Consider the following 22,287-nt stretch of genomic DNA (forward strand, 5'->3'; position numbering starts at 1 on the left):
CTTGGGTCTTAACGAGCTGGGCAGGGGCTGTTGTGGAAGAAGCGGGGCTTTTACCCTTGAGGTCCTCCTTGGTAGGCATGGGTAGAGTGGTGAGGACGAGCTCTATATTGTGGGGGGCCTCCTTCTCCTTAGAGGGGTCTTTAGGGGCAGCTGGAGGTTGGGAGACGTCAGGGGTCACTTCCCTGGTTGTGCTAGCTTCTTTTTCAATAACTTCAAGCTGCTCGACCTCATTGGACGGACTACCAAAAGAGGGAAAGACCTTAGTTGGGCTGTCCTTGCCAGTGTCTGCCTCCTTAGAGGCAGTGTCAACTTTCGGGACAAGGGAGCTAGAAGCACGAATGGAAAGAAGTACCTGGATTGCTCTTCTGAAGGCAGAGGAATCCTCAACCCTAGATTGCTCTTCTGAAGGCAGAGGAATCCTCAACCCTAGATTGGTTAAGGGCCTCGTTCCACACCTGGAGGCAGTAGTACCTACATACCTCCAAGACCTTAGCCTTGAGGGCCTCCTCGGTCTTTGCCACTCCTGCTTCATACCCGTCTTGCTCAGCTTGGTCCTTGGCCTTCTCGGCCTCCTCCAGTTTCTTTGTCAGGACCTTTATTTGACTTTTGGCCATGATGAGCTCGTCCTCGACCTGACGAAGCTGCTTCTGCTGAGCCTCCGCATGCTTTTCTGGCCCATTTAAGGTGGCCTCAACGCTCTTCTTGTCCCACTTAGCTTCAGTTAGCTACGTGTTGAGCTCTTGTGTCATTTTTTCCATTAACTCAAAAGTCTTCACGGCAGCAATGTATCTAGCCTCCTCCTCCTTCATTGATCTGTGGGAGCTAATGACTATTTCCTTAGCTCTGTGCGTAGCTTAAACTGCCTGTTAAAGAAGAAAAAATGCAAGTGTTGGAAAGAGCAAATATAATTGTAAAAAAAAAAAAAAAACGAGAAAGAGAGAAAATCCAATTAGTGAATTTACCAAGGCGAGGTCTTTCTTCAGACTGAGAAACACCTCGTGCTTTCTCAATGACCTCAGATCGGCCATATCCCTTAGCAGTAACAAAGCCTGCTCCACGACATTAGCCACGTTGCCAGCCCTCCCTTCTTGGAAGTCCCTAATAGAGGCATTAGCCAGCAAAGGGGCTCTGTCCACCATGGTCTGTGTCACCCTGGCTTGTTTGGCCCCCTTTTAGGGCTCAGCATTCTTAGAAGGGTGACTTTTTCCTCCTTCCACCACCTCTTTGCCTTTCTATTCCCTTTTTTGCTTGTGATCAGCGGGGTCAAGTTGTTGACCTTGGGTAGATGGAGGGGTGGGAGGTTTGTTCTGGGCAGCTTTATCTGGCACATTGCCACCTGCTTGGGGCTCTATCAGATCCCGAAGACTTGTTCTGGTCCTGCATTGGATCCCCATAGCGTCCGAGATGGAAGGATCTTCTTGTGAGTGGCTCACTTGGGCATAAGGAAGATGACTGAAGTCCTCGGTAGGAGCTTCGGGAGACTAGCGGTGGCTGAATACTTCAAATTCTTCTTCAGACTCAGAGATTTCAACCACTTCCTTCTCCTCCTTGATGATTGGTAGGGATGATATGGCTACTTCCTCGGCAGTGCGTTAGAGTGGCAGTTCTACCTGCAGTATGCCTTCTGGAATAGGGCTGGTGGTAAGGAAACCCGGAGCAGCAACGCTTATCTGGTGCAAGCGTGGATCTTTCGCTTTGATCACATTTTTCGGCGCTTGAAAACTGGACAAAAGAGGGTTGTGGTCGAGGATGAGGTGAGCCCGCTCTTAATTGACCGTCACTGTGAATGAAGAAAGCTTTAAGTATCTTGTTTAGGTTTGGCTGGTTGACAAGATTTAGGTTAGGAATGGCGGCGTGCTTATCTACAAAGCCATTAAAAAAGAAACTATCAGAAAAATGGCATAACTTAAAGAAAAATTTAATTGCAAGCACAAGCAAAAAGAAACAGGTGTAGAGAATGTCTGAGAGAAAAGGGGGTGACTTCAGAGTAATAAACCTAGACCTAAGAACCCCACCTGATATCCCATCTCTCGTCGGGCAGTGGAGACCATTGTGCCACTCCCCTGAGATGATTAAAAAATCTTTGTTCATGCCTTTATTGGAATCAAAGAGGCATGATATTAGCCTAACCTCCTAGTTTTTAGGTAATACCCCAGTCCTTTTAAGACGTGAAGGTTGTAAATCCAGTTGACGTTGTGGTGGGTGAGGTTCAAGCCTATCCTCTCATTGAGAGTGTCTACACTACCTAGGATCCTAAATATGTTTGGGGCATACTAGGTGGGGGAGAGATGGTGAGCTATTAAGTAATCCCTAGTGACTTTACCCATGAGGATTCTCATCCCTCTATAAAGGCAATCATTGAGATTACTACTTCCCCCTCCTGCCTTATGGCGTGCCACTCCCCTTGTTTACAGTATCTAATGGAAACCCTTGGGGGAATTCGGTATTGGGTTCTAAAGTCTTCTATACCCTCTAGGGTGTTTACTAGGTAAGCGAATCTCCCCGTATATGTAAAAGAATTGAGGGGATTAGGTGGCAGAGATGAAATTGTACAGGCCGAGGAAAAGAAAAGGATTTAACTACAAAGAATGACCAAAGGGACTGGGAAAAAGAAAGAAAGAAAAAATCGCGAAAGACTACTTATGGAAACGAATAAAGGCTCTTCGGACTAGCTTTTGAGTTCGGAAAGTGCAAAAGTGAAGTATGTGAAGTTTTTGGATAGTATATATATGAGATAGAAAAGCAAGCGGGAGAATTCCCGCCCAAGTTCCAACGAAATCCTTAGTTGTTGGATTTTCATCACGTTGTAGAATGTGAGAGACATGGAGCCGCATAAATTTAATGTGGGCATACCCCGGATGCCAATGCGTCAAGAATGTGCGTTGGGCACTGGAAAAGGTGTTTGCGCAGACAGAAGGTGACGTGTAACAAGAAGAGGATAATGATGATAATATCAAAATCCATTTCTTTTCCAAGGAGCAAAAGAATGAAATTTTGAAGGGCTGTTGTAGGGATAAAGGGCCCATAATTGTATATTGGGCCGTGGGCCTTGTCCAAAAATGTTTATTAGTCCGAGGACCAGAAGATAACAGGGAAGAAGTGCAAATCAAAGCGCCACAGACAAACTATGAGTAGGAAAGCTTGGAGAGGTAGTCCGAGGAGGAATGACTCCTCAGCTAATCAAGGTAGAGGTCAGAGGGTTCGATCTGCCATTAAAAGCAACTTTCCGGAAGATTCTACTAGTAAGGATGAATATCAGGGGAGCATAGGACAAAAGAGAGCTGAGAAATATCAAAGGAAAAACTGCTACCATCGTATTAAATGCTCTGCAGCTAACTTTCTAGCTGCATTAATGTGGAGGTGATACCTGAGTAGTAGTCAGCAGCTTTACAGCTACTCCTAAAGACTTCAAGAAGGTGCTGACGAGACAAGGATAAAATCCAGTAGCTTGCCCTACACATGGACGGTGAAGATGAAGAAAAATAGAGTATATAATGGAGAAAGAAGTCCCTCATGAGGAGACCCTGGAGAAAAAAGGGGGAAAAAAAAAAGAACATTGTAGCACCTAGAACTGTACTTGTAACCAAATTCAAAAGAAATATATATATATATGAGACTTGGTCTTCTCGAATAGTGCTAAGGACGATTTACTTTGAGCAAAACCATTTTATTTTTGTTTTCTTTTCTTCTGGGCTCACTACAATTATTATCTGATTCGTTCGGGCCTAATTTCTAGCCCACTTTTTACAAATTTATTGTATTGGGCTCTTTAAGTCTAGATCCTTTTCCCTATAGGCTAAGGCACCAAATTAGGTCCTTACACTAGCTATCTAAGGATCTATCCAGTTATGAGTTTTAAATCTAATTTTGGGGTTAAAATATAGTTTTTCAAAAAGTATAGGAGCTAAAATGTAGATTTCGTAAAGTTTCGGTCACATTTCTGTAATTTTTTATGTAGTGTTGGCTAGTGGCTCGATGGGATTTGTTCAAGACTTCAAAGTATAGATTTATTGGGCTTTTCTATTCTTTTATTTAGACGTGGGTTTTGGATTTTATGTTGGGTATGGAGTGATGGGTTCTACTTGTTTGGAGATTTTAGCCGCTAGAAAAAAACTGTTGTCCTTTCCCCTTTTATTTATTTATTTATTTTATAAGACTCTTATTCTTTCTTAACGTAAAGAGGTTTATCTCAAAAGAGGTTTGGAGGAAGCTTCTTCCAACCTATTATGTGGTGGTAAAAAAAATCACGTGTACTTTTAGGTTATGTCTGGCTCAATGGAAAATATTTTCCAACCGCAAAATAATTTATAAGTGAAAATAATTTATGGAAAATAAATTTTTTTTCAAGTGTTTTGTTGCATTTTTGAAATTGCTATGGACAAAATATCTTCTACTACTCTCTCACATTTTCTCATCTTCTAAACACTTTCAGGGACCCAAAACACTTGCAAAATGCGAAAAAAAAAAAAATTCAAAAAGATTTCATCAAAACAAACACGGCCTAAAATAACTTTTTTGCTACCAATCAAGAGATATAAAATTGGTTGATAATCTAAAAATAATTTTTAGGTGAAAATAATTTTTGGAAAATGAATTTTTTTTCATCTTCCAAACCAAGAGATTAAATCGGCTACATAAACATTTTCACCTGGTTTTCATAGGTTGAGTATAAAAAGGTGCTCAGGATTTCAACATGGAAATCACAAAATAGCGTGCGATGGGTCATTAAGATTTAATCTTCTAATATAATAATAATAATTTAAAAAAAAAAAAAACCTCTCCAGTTGGCAACAGTTTCTGGGAAACTTTACCCAAAATTGGCGAGTTGTTGCTTTTTCTGTGCCATTTGTTGTGGCACAATATTTATCCAAACTTTATTTCAACCTATTGAAGAGGGGGCCACCGTGATAGAACCACTGTTGTTGAGTAGAAGATTGGAGTATTATCTCCACTAAGCAGGTATACTTGCTTAGTCTCTCCTATGTTATAGCATCAATGTCAATATCTTGTTCCTTTTGCCCGGAAGGTGCGACTTGGGTCCATTATTCCCATGAAAGCTATTGGCTTTACTCTCTCACACTCTCTCTCCGCGTAAGATTCCATTGATGTTCTTCCTAGAACTTGCTAAGTCTTTGCTCACAGTCATTGAATCTATATCTCAAATCTGTAATTTCCAGCTTTCACTTGCACACCCGATGGCTCTTATAAACGACGGAAGCACCATTTCGTTGCGTACTGGTAAATGGATTTTCGATGTCTTCCTTAATTTCAGAGGCGAGGACACCCGCCACAGGTTTTTGCGTCTTCTATATGACGCTTTGGTTGAGAAAAAAATCTCCACGTTCAAGGATGATAAAGTACTTGAGAGAGGAAAACCCATTCCCCCAGAACTCTTGAAAGCAATTGAAGGATCAAGGTTTTCGGTTGTCATTTTTTCAAAAAACTATGCATCCTCTAGTTGGTGCTTAGACGAACTTACAAAGATTGTGGATTGCCGCCGTGAAAAGAAGGGGCATACAATTTTTCCAGTTTTCTATGATGTTGAACCAACTGAGGTACGGAAGCAGAAAGGGTGTTTTGGTGAAGCATTTGCGAAGCATGAAGAAGTTTTTAAGGAGAATTTGGAGAAGTTGAAAAGATGGAGGGCTGCTTTAATAGAAGTGGCCAATATCAGTGGTTGGGTTATACCGAAGGGGTAAGCCTTTTTCTTTTCATTATTCAATTCGCAGCACTTTTAGATACCAACTTTAATTTCATAGGGCATATATAGCTTCTAAAAATCAACCCAAATATACCTAGTATTTTCGTTTTTAGCTTCTAATCTACATGCATCTCATCTATGAAATACATATCCATAACCACATACATACTAGAATTTGAAATTTTAATTAGAAAGAATTCAAATAAAATACCTTGACGCAACAAACTTGATTTCAAAAAAAATTTTAGTAAATTATCTTCTTGAAACTTACTTGATCTTCACCTCAATGACTAATATCTTATCCAATATTATGGTTTTTTCTTGTTGAGACAAGCTCTACCCGTGTAGCCCAAGAAGTACTGAAGAAAAATTGATTTCACCTTCTCCCAAACGGAAAATACGGTTGCTCTGTTCTTATATTCTGGAAACAGAGTCTAACAGAGTTCGTTAGATAATTACTGTACACTAGGCGTTGGGGGTCAGTTCCAACAACCTTATCATTGTTACGACTACCTCACTAAAATCGCAAGACTGCCAAACTAACGACCCTGCTGATTAGAAAAAAAAAGAAAAACTAACATCTAATGACCAAAGCATAATATTTCACAACGTGTAGTTTAATACAAACGGCTCATAACAGGAAGAACCACACTTCGTTTGTGCGTGAAAGCTGAGAAGACGACTTGTCATTTGGATCATACATGTCGTTTTGATTTGTTAGATGGCTTGAATTGTCAAATTTGGTGGCTTGACATTAGCCAACAAATCAGGAAGTATTTCATGCGTGAAGAAATGCAAGAAGTTGCATTTAATGTTGCAATGACTCATGGCTGAATATATTGACTTCTTTGATAGAAGTCTTGCATTGTTCTCTTCTGTTGGAACACTTGACATGCCATGCTTCACCTTTATGGCCGAAATGTATGACTCATTGGCATTCATGAATTATCAAGGAACTACACCTGAGCAAACCAATTTGTGCTAGCCGAAATATGTGACTCCATTGGCAATAAATGCTAGCCATTTTTGTTGACTTGATAAGTTTCATGATGGTGATATTTTGGCTGAAGTGTAGCTATAAATAGAGGTGGAGCAAATGAGTTCAGAGAGCATGTAAGCTACGGATTGCATAGGAAGTTAGTGTCTTGTAATTTGTCTAAATACTGTTCTCTATTTATTTGTGAGAGAATTAAGGGTGTATTTGGGGTTTGGGGTGTGAGAAAATGTTTTCAAGTTGTTATTGTAATCTCCCCAATTATTGTGAAATTTATTCTGTCGCCTCCCGTGGACGTAGGCATATTGCCGAAACACGTAAATTTCTCGTGTCATATTTTCTTCTCTTATTTAAACCTTGGGTTAAAGTCAGATTATTTCACCCAATTTTCACAACATGATTAGTAATGTTAACAAATATTTGAAATGTATTGAGACCTTGTCATTTTGTATCTTTTCTTTAGTTTATATTTTGTTAATAAATGTTAATTTTATTTTTCTATTTTAACCTACTCTTGAATTTTAGACTATTTTTAATTATGGAAATCTAAAAAAAAATTTGTTTATACTTTGGTCCCAAAAAATAAATTCCTGCTGTTCACTCTTTTTGCAGACAGGAGTCAGAATATATCAAACCAATTGTTGAGAAGATATTCAAAACACTGAGTTCCATAAAACTAAACGAACGCTTGGTCGGAAAAGAATCTCGTGTATGGAAAGTATATTCAGACTTACAAATAGGTTTGACTGATGTCCGCATGATTGGGATACATGGGACAGGTGGTATCGGTAAGACAACTATTGCACGAGTGGTCTATGATAGCTTCTCTAATCAATTTGAAGCTAGTAGCTTTCTCCAAGATGTTAGAGAAACATATAAAAGACAGGGTATAGTTTATTTGCAGAAAAAACTTCTTTCTGACATTTTGATGGGAAGAAATATAAGATTTGAAAAAGCGGTCGAAGGAGTCCGATTGATCAAGCGCAGGCTATGCCATAAAAAGGTACTTCTCGTTCTTGATGACGTTAGTGGGTTGCATCAATTAGGTGATTTGGCTGGCGAGCGTAGTTGGTATGGTCCAGGCAGTAGAATTATCATTGCAACGAGAGATAAACGTATATTAGTGGCACCACGAGTTAACGTTGATGCAATGTATAGCCCTGAGGAAATGAGTAATGAAGAGGCTCTTCGTCTTTTCAGCTTGACATGTTTCGGCAGTGAACACACTCCTGAAGGTCATAAGGAGATGTCCAATCATGTTGTCAGTTATGCTCGCGGCCTTCCCTTAGCAATTAAGTTTTTGGGTTCTCATCTAGTCGGCAGAAGCATCGCTGAATGGAAAAGCTGTTTAGATGGGCTCGAAAATAATATTCCAACAGAACTTTTACAAGTATTTCAAATAAGTTACGATGGTCTACAAGAATTCGAGAAACAAACATTTTTACATATGGCATGTTTCTTCAATGGGGAGGACCGAGATCGCACAGAACATATACTAAACTCTCTTCAACCTTTTTCGGCAAATGGATTAAGGATTCTTCTGTATAAATCTCTCTTGAATTTATCTTTAGACAAGAAAAGTTTTTTGATGCATCCTCTAGTTCAACAAATGGGCCGGGAAATGGTTTGTAGAGAATGTCCTAAATGGCCTTCAAGACGAAGTAGATTATGGTTACTAGAGGATATTGACACTGTGCTTACAGAAAATATAGTAAGCAATTACGTAGAAATCTTCAACTTAAACCTAGATCCCTTTTATTATTAAAGAAAATAAGCATTTATGTAATCTTGAATTCTTATTATGCAATTTACTAATCCCTTGTCCATGATTGTTAGGGAACAAAATATATTCAAAGCATAGTCCTCAACTTGTTTGTACAAAAAAAGGTACATTGGCATCCAGAAGCCTTTTCAAAGGTTCCTAATCTTCAATTGCTCTAAATTCACAATGTGCAACTTCAACATGAACTCACTCATTTTCCTAATGGCTTAAGATTTGTTGAATGGAGTGGGTAATCTTTAAAATCTTTGCCACCAAATTTCAAATCGAAGGAGCTTGTTGAACTTACAATGTGTCATAGCAACATTGAACTACTTTGGAAGGGAGTAAAAGTAACGTTGTTTCCTCAACTTCTCTATATTATTTCTTTTATTAAAAATAAATTCTAATGAGCAATCATTCTACCCTTTTTTTTTAACAAAAATTGTACAGTTTACAATTTATCAAACTAAGTCACTCACGAAATCTTATTAGCACTCCCTTCTCAGGGGCTCCATGGCTTAAGAGAATAGATTTTGAAGGCTGTACAAATTTAGTTGAAGTTCACCCATCCGATGGTGTACTTAAACGCCTTACTTTGTTGAATTTGAAAGATTGCACAAGTCTTAAAAGTCTCTCACCCAAGCTTGAAATGGAATCTCTAAAAATTCTTATTCTTTCTGGCTGCTCCAAAGTCAAGGAGATTTTTAGAATTTGCAAAAGACATGGAATGGTTACGGGAGCTTCATTTAAATGGTACTGCAATTAAATATCTACCTTCGTCAATTGAACATTTAACTGGTCTAACTTTATTGAATTTTAGCCATTGTGAAAATCTGGTGGGTCTTCCATGTGCCGTTTTTAGAACGAAGTACCTGAAAGAATTCTATGTATTTGGATGCTCAAAATTAGGGGAGGATGATCAAAAAAGACCGATATGAGTATGGGTAGAAAACATTTTCAGAGGTTTATTTTTTTCATGTTTTTCTTTTCATGTGAAGGAAATTTTCAAAGGTTCAAGATGATGGATCAAGGTTGTCCTCCTGATCGGTCAAACAGGCCATGCAAGATTTTTTTTTTTTTTTTTAAGAATTCTTTTATTAAAAAATTTGTAAACTTTGAACTATATCATGGTTTTCACTTTATTGAGATTGAATAAATATTGTATTATTCAGAAAAAAAAAATTGAATATTGCATTAAGCTCAGAGAAGAATTATACAACTCTGTCCAAGTCAGCTTCCACGTGGACTAATCTATAACTAACTAACTCCACTATAAATACTTCTAAGCTACCTGCCATTTGTATCTTCTATTTACAAAACTACATGTCGCACTAGCTTTCTTAACACCCATTTATTCCTCTAAATTTATTTATTTTAGATTCCTTCACATGTCGCTGCTTTCGCTAGTCACTACATCTTTGATTTTTCACATTTATTACATTTCTCTCCATTATACGTTGAAATAGTAATGTTGGAATTCATGTAAATGGGATTCTGGAATTAATACATGAGTAATTTCACAGGCTTACAGCACAAAGAATTAGTGTTCATGGAAGTTGTGGAATTGGCAAGCCTATGTAATAAAAACATTGTTTAATGTCGGAAAAAAAAATCTTAACATTAAGAAACCTTTTGGTTGCATAACCAAAATAATTTGGAAATTGGATTGTATTGAATTAGCTTATCTGAAGGAGAGTTACAAGAGAATAATTCAAGCTTACAGTTACAGGGCCCCTCAAGTTAATAGAGGGAGAACTTAACCTGAGCTTGTCCAGTTGTCCCGAAGTGAAGTAAAGCAAATATAAAGAGGTGGTCTTTATTTCGTGCGTCTTCCACGGGATAAGGACAAAAATATTTTGTTTATAAATTTCTAAAAAGGTGGGATTGTTTGTTTCAGGTAAAATAAGTTAATTAGGTTTAATTTTTTTAGTTTTACTTCTGGTAATTTTTGTCATTGCCTTAATTTTTTTGAGCTTGTTTATTTTGTTATATATTTTAGATTTATAATTTTTTTTGGTAAATTATGTACTTGGTCTCTATCTTTTACGCCATGTTTCAATATGGTCCCTAAACTTTTAATTGTTTCAATTTTATCCTAACATTTTGGTGTCATGTCAATTTAATCCATCCATTTATCTTTTGGATCAAAATTGTTGCATGGCAAACGGTCCAAATAAAAAATTAGTTTATTGCCACATCAACGAAAACTTTTTTTTTGGCCATTAGCCACATTAGCAATTTTTCATCCAAAAGATAATTATAGGGACTAATTGACACGATACTAAAAAATTATAGACCAAATTAATATAATTAAAAGGTTAGCGACCAAATCAAAATATGGCGTAAATGATAGAGACCAAATACGTAGTTTACCCTAAATTTTAGATGCAAACTAATAAGAATTTGCTAACTCAACAGTTTGTAAAAAAAAAAAAAATGTAGTAGAAAAGTTTGTGGCTATAAGATTACTTTGAAAAGAATCAATGTCATTGTTAAGGGAGGCAAACTGTAATATTATAAAACAAAATTGCAAAAATTACTATTTTAAAAAATTAATATATATATATTAATATATTTTTTTTAAATTTCTTGTCCACACTTATGGGTTTCATCCCATGTGAGAGGAGCGTGATTTATGGCAATTACACAAAATAAAAAATCAGAAAAAAGTGAGGCCCTTAGCAAAGATTTTAGCGACCACAATATTCTTCCAAACAACCTTTTTAGTAACAAAAATAGATTAAGGGGATGTTTGGTTGGGTTGATTTGGGAAATAGTGGAAAAGGGGAGGAGAAGATAGGATCACCCATTTGTTGGTGTACTTAAAAAAGGTTTTTTTGTTTTTTTGGTTAACTCTTAAAAGCCTTATTTTGTTGAACATAAAAGATTGCACAAAGTTTTATAAGTCTTCCCAGAAAGCTTGAAATTGTATCTCTAGATATTGTTAATTTTTCTGGTTGCTCAAAAGTCAAGAAGATACATTTACATATTACATAACATAAATTGAAGAATTGCCTTATAAGCCATTGCAAAAATCTGGCATGTCTTCCGTGCGCCGTTTTGGAGTCCCTAACAAATGTTTTTTGTACTTAGATGCTCAAAATTAGCTAACTCCATGAGATTTTACCCGCTGGAAAGAGACCGAAGGATTTTTTATATGGTTCAAGAGGGATATAGCCCATAACGAGTGGCATTGGAGTCAAAATCTAAAGATGGCAGAAAATGTCAACAAGCAACACATTTAGAAGTTTTTGGAACAAGAAATGGAAGGGTGGAGGACGCCCCAGGGTACTTCCTATGCTAGCTATCCAAGGATCTATCCAATTATGAGTTTTAAATCTAAGTTTGGGGTCAAAATATAGTTTTCCAAAAAGTATAAGAGCTAAAATGTAGATTTGGTAAAGTTTCGGTGACATTTATGTAATTTTTTTATGTAGTGTTGGCTGGTGGCCCGGTGGGATTTGTTCAAGACTTCCAAATATAGATTTATTGGGCTTTTTCTATTTCTTTTATTTAGATGTGGGTTTTGGATTTTATGTTGGGTTTGGAGTGATGGGTTCTACTTGTTTGGAGATTTTAGCCACTGCAAAAAGACTCTTGTCCTTTTCCCTTTTTTATTTATTTATTTTTATAAGACTCTTATTCTTTCTTAACATAAAAAGGTTTACCTCAAAAACAGGTTTAGAGAAAACTTCTTTCAACTTATTATGTGGTGGTAAAAAATATCACATGTACTTTTAGGTTATGTCTAGTTCGATGGAAAATATTTTCCGACCACAAAATAATTTATAGGTGAAAATAATTTTTGGAAAATAAATTTTTTTTTCAAGTGTTTTGTTGCATTTCTAAAAATGCTATGGAAAAAATATCTTCTACTACTTTCTCACATTTTCTCATCTTCCAAACACTTTCAGGTGCCCAAAACACCTACAAAATGCAAAAAAAAAAAAATTTCAAAAAAAATTCGTCAAAACAAACACAGCTTAAAAGAACTTGTTTGCTACCAATCTAAAGATTTAAAATTGGTTGATAATCTAAAAATAATTTTTAGGTGAAAATAATTTTTGGAAAATAATTTTTTTTTTTTTTCCATCTTCCTTATCCAAACCAAGAGATTGGATCGGCTACAAAAACATTTTCACCTGGTTTTCCATAGGTTGAGTATAAAAACATTGCTGAAGTAGAGAAGTCAGGTTGATAACCACCGTACGTGGGGTGAAATAGCAAAAGGTGCTCAGGATTTCAACATTGGAAGTCGCAATATAGCATGTGATAGGTCATTAAGATTTAATCTTCTAATAATAATAAAAAATAAAAATAAAAACTCTCCAATTGGCAACAGTTTCTGGGCAACTTTATCCAAAATTTATTTCAACCTATTGAAGAGGGGGCCACCATGATAGAACCTATTGAAGAGGTATACTTGCTTAGTCTCTCCTATGTTATTGCATCAATGTCAATATCTCGTTCCTTTTGACCGGAAGATGCGATTTGGGTCCATTATTCCCATGAACGCGTATTTGGCTTTACTCTCTCTCACTCTCTCTCTCTCTCTCTCTCTGCGTAAAATTTCATTGATGTTCTTCCTAGAACTTGCTAAGAGCATCCACATCAATCTCTCTAAAATCCTCTAAAATACAAATAACTACCAATTTTATACATTTTGAGCAAAAAAACTCCCATATTAATAGGTGTAAAAATATGCAAAATTATGTAAATCCATCCCTGAGCTACAGTAATCGTGTATATTAACACGGCTACTGTAGCTCGTTTATTCTTTTTTTTATTAATTTCCGTTCGCTCCTTTTTTTTTTTTTTTTTCTCTCCTATCTGTGCTCAACAAACCCAGTTAATTGCTCATCTTTGTTTTCCTCAGATGCACACAAACACACCCACACACAAACACACAGACACCATCACAGAGATACATTTGCTCAAAAAAAAAAAAACAGAGATACACACACAGATAGTGGATCGGAGCTCGTGGCTGGTGGATCGTGGATCGGACCTTGTGGATCGGAGCTCGGAGCTGGTGGATCGTGGGTCGGAACTCGAAGCTCGGATTGGAGCTAGTGGATCGGAGCTGGTGAATTGGAGTGGATCCGAGCTCGGAGCTGGTGAATCGTGGATCGGAGCTCGGATTCGACGGATTAGAGAGTTAATCGAGAGAGAGAGAGAGAGAGAGAGAGAGAGAGAGTTGATCTGAGCGGATTGAAGAGTTAATCGAGAGAGAGAGAGAGATGATCTGAAACGGGTAGAGAGAGAGAGAGAGATGATCTGAAACGGTGATGATCTGAACTGGGTAGAGAGAGAAATGATCTGAAACCAATAGAGAGAGAGAGAGAGAAAAAAAAATAGAAATGAGAAAGGAGAGAGAAAGCGCGCGTTTTGTAAAAGTTGTTAGGAGAAATAATAAAAAATTGTGAGAGTATTGATTATTTAATTAAAAGATGGGTAGAATAGATGAATTGATGTAGGTGTTTTGTAAAAGTGAATGTGTAAAATATAAAAAGTAGGTTTTTAGTGTATAAATAGATGTGTAAAATAGAGGGACTGATGTGGATGCTCTAAGTCTTTGCTCACAGTCATTGCATCAATATCTCAAATCTGTAATTTCCAACTTTCAAGTGCACACCCTTCTCTTTTATTTTTCCAGTTTTGAGTCTCTTCTTGACACAAGGTATATCTATTTCAAGATAAAAGATCACTTCTCTCAATATTTGAGAACCCTACATCAATTTTTTTCTTTTTTACCTGTTTCTTTCTGTGATCCAACTCTAATTATAAGTGTATACTCAATAGCTGATCAATACCTGTTTTGTTTATTCAAGATTGGAAAGAGAACATCGTAGCAACTATGCTTGCTGATGGCTCTTATAAACGACGGAACCACCCTTTTGTTACGTACCGGTAGATGGATTTTCGATGTCTTCCTTAATTTTAGAGGTGAGGATACCCGTCCCAATAATTTGCGTCTTCTATATGCTGCTTTGGTTCAGAAAGGAATCTCCACGTTTAAGGATGATAAAGTACTCGAAAGAGGAAAACCCATTCCTTCTGAACTCTATAATGCAATTGAAGGATCAAGGTTTTCAGTTGTTATTTTGTAAAAAAAAAACTATGCATCCTCTAGTTGGTGCTTAGATGAACTTACAAAGATTGTCGAATGCTGCTAGAAAATGAAGGGGCATACAATTTTTCTAGTTTTCTTTGATGTTGAACCAACTGAGGTTCGGAAGCAGGAAGGGAGTTTTGGAGAAGCATTTGCGAATCATGAAGAAGCTTTTAAGGAGAAGGTGAAAAAATGGAGGGATGCTTTAAAAGAAGTCGCCAACATCAGTGGTTGGGTTATACCGAAGGGGTAGGCCTTTTTCTTTTTATTATTCAATTCACAGCACTTCTAGATACCAACTTTGATTTTTTTTTTTTCGATTTTAGAGAAAAAAAAAAGGGGCAGGGGTCATGGCCTCCTAGCCAATGCATAGCTCCGTCCTATGCACTATTGCTGAATAATCTACATGCATCTCACCTATGAAATACATATCATAATTAAAATCAGGATCATATTATCCATAACCACATACTTAATAGAATTTGAAATATCAATTAGAAAATTTTTAAATAAAATACCTTGATGCAACAAACTTGATTTCAAATAAATTTTTGTAAATAATCTTCTTGAAACTTTACTTGATCTTCACCTCAATGGGTAATATCTTGACCAATATTATGGTTTTTTCCTTGTTGAGACTAGTTCTACCTGTGTAGCCTATTAGATATATTAGCCTGTTAGATATATTAGCCCATTAGTAAAAACTCAAGCCTAATTTTACTTTGTGTGCAAGGCAAGTCTTCTACTTGTACTAGAAGTCTATTAGTCTATGGTTTAGTCTACTATATATATACATGTTATGGTTCATTGTAACACAGGATTTGTACTACATTCTAATATATTATTGATGTAGCCCTTTAGGGTTTTCTCTGTGGATGTAGGCCGTTAGGCTGAACCACGTAACTCTTGTGTGTTATTGTGTTCTATACTTTATGCTTTCACTTCCGCATCCATACTAGCATATTCAATATGGTGTATCAATGCTAATATTTAATATAGCCCAAGAAGTAGTGAAGAAATTAATTTTCACCTTCTCCCAAACGGAAAATACACTTGCTCAGTTCTTATAAACTGGAAACAGAGTGTAATTATCTAACAGAGTTCGTTAGATAATTACTGTATACTAGCTAGCCGTTGGGGGTCAGTTACAACTATCCCACTAAAATCTCAAGACTGTCAAACTAACGACCCTACTAATTAGAAAAAAAATTAAAAGAAAAACACTAACACCTAATGACCAAAGCATAATATTTCACAATGTGTAGTTTAATACAAGCGGCTCATAACAGGAAGAACTACACTTCGTTTGTGAGTGAAAGCTGAGAAGATGACTTGTCATTGGGATCATACATGTCGTTTTGATTAGTAATGTTAACAGAATATTTGAAATGTATTGAGACATTATTATTTTGTATCTTTTCTTTAGTTTATACTTTATATTTTGTTAATAGATGTTAATTTTATTTTCTATTTTAACCTAGTCTTGAATTTTAGACCATTTTTAATTATTGAAATCCCAAAAAAAAATTTGTTTATACTTTGGTCCCAAAAAATAAATTCCTGCTATTCACTCTTTTTGCAGGCAGGAGTCAGAATATATTGAACCAATTGTTGAGAAGATATTCAAAACACTGAGTTCCATATAACTAAACGAGGGCCTGGTTGGAATAGATTCTCGTGTATTGAAAGTATGTTTAGACTTAAAATTTGATTTGACTGATGTTCGCATGATTGGGATATATGGGACAGGTGGTATCGGTAAGACAACCATTGCATAAATGGTTTATGATAGCCTCTCTAATCAATTTGAAGCTAGTAGCTTTCTCCATGATGTTAGAGAAATATGTGGAAGACAGGGTTTACCTTATTTGCAGAAAAAATTTCTTTCTGACATCTTGATGGAAAGAAATATTATAGTTGAAAGTATGTACGAAGGAGTCCAATTGATCAAGCACAGGCTATGTAATAAAAAGGTACTTCTCGTTTTTTATGTCGTTGATTCTTGGCATCAATTAAAGGTTTTTGGTTGGAGAGCATAGTTGGTATGGTCCAATCAGTAGAATTATCATTACATCGAGAGATCAAGATTTGCTAATGAGACTAGGAGTTAATGAAATATATAGCCCTGCGGAAATGAGTAATGAAAAGGCTCTTCCTCTTTTCAGCTTGACATGTTTCGGCAGTGAACACACTCCTGAAGGTTATAAGGAGATGTCCGATCATGTTGTCAGTTATGCTCGGGACCTTCCTTAACAATTAAGCTTTTGGGTTCTCATCTAGTCGACAAAAGCATCCCAGAATGGAAAAGCTATTTAGATGGGCTCGAAAAAAATATTCCAACAAAACTTTTACAAGTATTTCAAATAAGTTATGATGGTCCACCTGGTTCATTAAAAGAAATATTTCTACATATAGCATGTTTCTTCAATGGGGAGGACCTAAATCGCACAGAAGATATACTAGGTACTCTTCAACTTTACATGAAACTTGGATTAAGGGTTCTTCTGAATAAATCTCTCTTAAATTTATCTTTAGATGAGAGCGGCTTGTGGATGCATCCTCTAGTTCAACAAATGGGCCGGGAAATGGTATCTAGAGAATGTCTTGGATGGCCTTGGAGACGAAGTAGATTATGGTTGCCAGAGAACATTGACGTTGTGCTTACAGAAAATATAGTAAGAAATTACATAGAAATCTTCAACTTAAACATAGATCCCTTCTATTATTAAAGAAAATAAACATTTATTTAATCTTGTATTCTTATTATGCAATTCACTAATCCCTTTTTCATGATTGTTAAGGAACAGATGCTATTAAATGCATAGTCCTCAACTTGCCTATACAAAAAAGTTACGTTGGCATCTGAAAGCCTTTTCAACGATGCCTAATCTTTAATTGCTCAAAATTCACAATGTGCAACTTCAACATGAACTCACTCGTTTCCCTAACGGGTTAAGATTTGTTGAATGGAGTGGGTATTCTTTAAAATCTTTGCCACCAAAATCTTTTCAAAGATGCCTAATCTTTAATAGCTCAAAATTCACAATGTGCAACTTCAACATGAACTCACTCATTTCCCTAACGGGTTAAGATTTGTTGAATGGAGTGGGTATTCTGTAAAATCTTTGCCACCAAATTTCGAAGCTAAGGAGCTTGTTGAACTTACAATGTGTCACAGCAACATTGAACTACTTTGGAAGGGAGTAAAGGTAACGTTGTTTCCTCAACTTCTCTATAGTATTTATTTTATTAAAATTAAATTCTAATGAGCAATCATTCTACCCTTTTTTTTTAACAGAAATTGTCTAGTTTACGATTTATCAAACTCAATCCTTCATGAAATCTTATTAGCACTCCAGACTTCTCAGAGGCTCCATGGCTTAAGAGAACAGATTTTGAAGGCTGTAGAAATTTAGTTGAGGTTCAGCCATCCATTGGTGTACATAAATGCCTTACTTTGTTGAATCTGAAAGATTGCACAAGTCTTAAAAGTCTCCTGCGCAAACTTGAAATGGAATCTCTAGGAATTCTTATTCTTTTTGGCTGCTCCAAAGTTAAGGAGATTCCAAAATTTGCAAAAGACATGAAATGGTTACGGGAGATTCATTTAAATGGTACTTGCAATTAAAAATCTACCTTCGTCGATCAAACATTTAACTGGTCTGACTTTATTGAATTTAAGCCGTTGCAAAAATCTGGTGGGTCTTCCACGTGCCGTTTCTAGGATGGAGTACTTTAAAGAATTCTATGTATTTAGATGCTCAAAATTAGGTGAGGATTATCAAAAAAGACCGGTATGGGTATGGGTAGAAAATATTTTTAGAGGTTTTTTTTTTTTTTTTTTTAATGTTTTTCATTTCATGAGAAGGAATTTTTCAAAGGTTCAAGATGATAGATCTATTGGGAAAATTCTATATAACTGTAAACAAATTTCAGCAAGCACAACGAAAGCACAACCACACAATAACACAAATATTTATGTGGAAACCCTTTCTCCTTGAAGGGAAAAACCACGGGACAAATTCCGAATAATTTCACTATATTAAATAGAGATTACAACACTTAGAGATACAACTTGAGCAATGAAAAAAAACTCTCCTTTTCTTTTCACTCTCTACTCTCTTTCTCATTGTGTATCTCTCACAATTTTCTCTTACTCTCTCTATTTCTCTCTTCTCTTTTGCTTGCTTGCTCTCACTCACTAACGAAGTTCTTCAAGACTGCAGTCCTCAGTCTCACTTGCTGGGACTTCTCCTCTTTTTCCTCTGCTGAAATGGCTGAATAGCCTCTCCATTTATTTCTTCATCTTTTCCTTTCTTTTCTCCCTTTCACACTCTTCACATCAACTCACAATAAATGCAAGCCACGTATCTTCACTTTGCTTCAACCAATTTCTTTTCTTCAACTCTCCCTTGGCCAAATGACCATTGCCTGTTGCTTCTTTCTTTTCTTTCTTCCTTCAGCGTGTCCAACACACCTAAGCCAACCAACCCTAATAACTCATGCTGACTTTTGTACATAATGAAGAAAAGTTAAGAAACATGAAAGACTACCACCGCTCACCTTTGGTGTGATGGTCACTCTATAAGTATAAATGCTTGTGGGGTGTGGGGGAAAAGGGCTGAGGTTTAAGTTTTCAGGAGGGAGTTTCACACACATATATACTTAGATTAGATTAGAGTAGAAATTCTATTTTGTATCGAAAAAAAGAAACATAAAAGACTTGATCATTAAATGAGCATGAATATTACGTGGGCTGGACTCATGGTGCAGTGCACCCAACAGGATCAAGGTTGTCCTCCTGATTGGTCAAACGGGCCATGCAAGATTTTTTTTTTAAGCATTCTTTTATTAAAAAAATTGTAAACTTTGAACTATATCATGGTTTTCACTTCATTGAGATTGAATAAATATTGCATTATTCAAAAAAAAAAGAAAAAGAATATTGCATTAAGCTTAGAAAAGGATTATAGAGCTCTGTTCATAATATATAGTAACAGAGTTAGTGGAAAGAAAAGTAACATACTAACTACTGCTATAACAAAACAATTGACAATGATATGACGTAACAAATTCCAAGTCAGCTTCCACGTGGACTAATCTATAACTAACTAACTCCACTATAAATACTTCTAAGAAACCTGTCGTTTGTATCTTCCATTAACAAAACTACATCTCGCACTAGCTTTCTTAACACACTTTTATTCCTCTGAATCTATTTATTTTAGATTCCTTCACATGTCGCTGCTTTCGCTAGTCACTGCATCTTTGAATTTTCACATTTATTACATTTCTCTCCGTTATACGTTGAAATAGTAATGTTGGAATTCATATAAATGGGATTCTGGAATTAATACATGAGTAATATTGAGCTCAAAGAATCAGTGTTCGTGGAAGTCGCGGAATTGGTAAGCCCATGTAATAAAAACATTGTTTAATGTGGGGAAAGAAAATCTTAACGATAAGAAACCTTTTGGTTGCATAATCAAAATGATTTGGAACTTGGATTGTATTGAATTAGCTTATCTGAAGGAGAGTTACAAGAGAATAATTCAGGCTTATAGTACCAGGGCCCCTCAAGCAAATAGAGGGAGAACTTAACCTGAGCTTGTTTGGTTGTCCCGAAGTGAAGCAAATATAGTGTGTTTGGATTGGGATGGAAAATTAAAATTATTTTACTATTCAACTTATTTTTTCTATTATTTATGGGTCCCACTACACTTTTTGGTACTATTTATGAGTCTCACTGTACTTTTTCAACTAACTTTTACCTTTTACCTTTATCTATTGTATTTTTAGTATTAAGTTTTCAATTTTAGCAAAATGAGTGGTATCTAAACACACCCATAAAGAAGTGGTCTTTATTGCATGCGTCTTCCCTTAAATAAGGACAAAAATATTTTGTTTATAAATTTCTAAAAGGGTGTGATTGTTTGTTTTGATTAAGTAAGTTGATTAGGCTTAATTTTTTTAGTTTTATTTTTGGTAATTTTTGTTGTTGCCCTAATTTTTATTTTGGGCTTGTATATTTTGTTTTATATTTTAGATTTATAAATATTTTGGAAAACTATGTACTTGATCTCTATCTTTTACCTCCATCCCACCCCAAGAAGACCGAAGGTCCATTCAAGGCTTCCTTTCTCCATTCTGATCTTCAAATCAGGAAACCCACAAGGAGGAATTCGCGAGCCCAACTTCGATCACATCCCAGGTATCCCTATTTCCCCATCTACAATTACATTCAGCTTCTAAACCCTTGTCGGAACTGTGGGTGATGATGACGAAAAATCACCAGTAAGTCACACAGTCCTCACAAGGTTGAAATGATACCTGCACAACAAAAAGGAAAAGACCTAACAGAGAGCACCAGTGTGGTGTCGGCCAAAAACTCTCTGAAGGTCAAGTTAGAACTTTTTGCAACCCTAGAGTGCTAGAGTTGAGTGAATTATGCGAATCTTGTATTCTGAGGGTTCATGGGTTTTTATAGTAGAGTCAGCCTCCGTTTCTTACGCATCAAGGTGTTTCCTTCCAAGGAAGATCCTCTTTTAACGGGCGTATATTACAGAATCCCTTGCAAGTTAGAATTCTTTTCGTATTGGGATTCTTTTAAAGTTAAGCATGAGATGCAAGTTGATTCCATTTAGGAATCCTTGGAGCTAAATCAAAGCAGGTGACTACCATGTGCCGCTTACATCCGTCCACTCTACGTCCGTGCACCTTGGATCCGTCAATTATCAACTTGCCAGCCTCATATTGTGACATTCAGCTAAATGGATCCGTGAACTACATTTTTCTCCTCTTCAATGGGTATATGCCAAATGAAACTTGTGCCATAACCTCTGTCTTCCGCATATTTGTAAGAACTTTCATGATGTTGGGTTTTTATTGGATCATGACAATTCTATTACAATAATGATGTTGGGTTTATATTTGATCATTTTTTCTTTTCCATCTCCAACACTCCGTCTTCAACAATCAGATGGTGTTATTTTCTGGTTGTGTTAGAAAATTATTAAGTCAGGTTTCATTAACGGCAGAAAGGTCTCTATTTCTAATTTGTTCCCTTGATTGCGTGCTCTTGTTTTGTTAGCGAGAACTAATGGTAATTGTTCCCACTTACAATTTCCCTATTATAGAAATTAGCTAGTTTTGATGAACATTATAGTACAATGAAGATAGTTCTTACTGCTTTTATGGTACCGGGCACTACTATATGAGTAGTATAGAGTAGGGATGGATGGAGTTTGTGATTGTTGGTTTGTCTGTGTTTTTGGCAAAGTAAAAGCAGTGGATTCAAATTGCAATTTGTGGAAGTATTCTGTAAAAGAAAATTCAAATGGCTCTTCCTTTTTCTTTCTCACAAATGGGTACACACACAGATAATTTTATTAATCCTATACATGTGAAAAATAACCTTAAGTATGCTTCTTACCATACCAGTAACAAAGGACTCACCTCATCAATAGGATTCTGCTTCTGCTGAAATTTTATTTGGAAGAAAAGGTAACTCATGTGAGTCAGTAGCATTATAAAGCTATCGAATCTTGAGAGTGACAACTTGGAGGATCAATTTTAGGATATAATAGACCTTAGGAAGATTTGTATAAGTTTCCCTTTGTTTAACATTAATTAGATTTGGCATTCACGCGAAAAACAACATGCAGTGCTTAGATAATCTGTTTACAATGTGGTTTATTTCACTTCTGGTGTGTGTGTAT

General features: G+C 36.2%; 1 protein-coding gene across 1 annotated transcript; it reads left to right on the forward strand.

The window, feature by feature from the left end:
* Positions 1-5,194: 5,194 nt before the first annotated feature.
* On the forward strand, positions 5,195-5,856 carry LOC142641331 (toll/interleukin-1 receptor-like protein). Its single transcript, XM_075815740.1, has one exon. It carries the CDS (start codon positions 5,196-5,198, stop codon positions 5,697-5,699), a length of 504 nt encoding a protein of 167 aa, XP_075671855.1. The 5' UTR covers position 5,195; the 3' UTR covers positions 5,700-5,856.
* The last annotated feature ends 16,431 nt before the right edge of the window (positions 5,857-22,287 follow it).

This window comes from Castanea sativa, chromosome 6, assembly GCF_040712315.1.
Source record: "Castanea sativa cultivar Marrone di Chiusa Pesio chromosome 6, ASM4071231v1".
Lineage (NCBI taxonomy): Eukaryota > Viridiplantae > Streptophyta > Magnoliopsida > Fagales > Fagaceae > Castanea > Castanea sativa.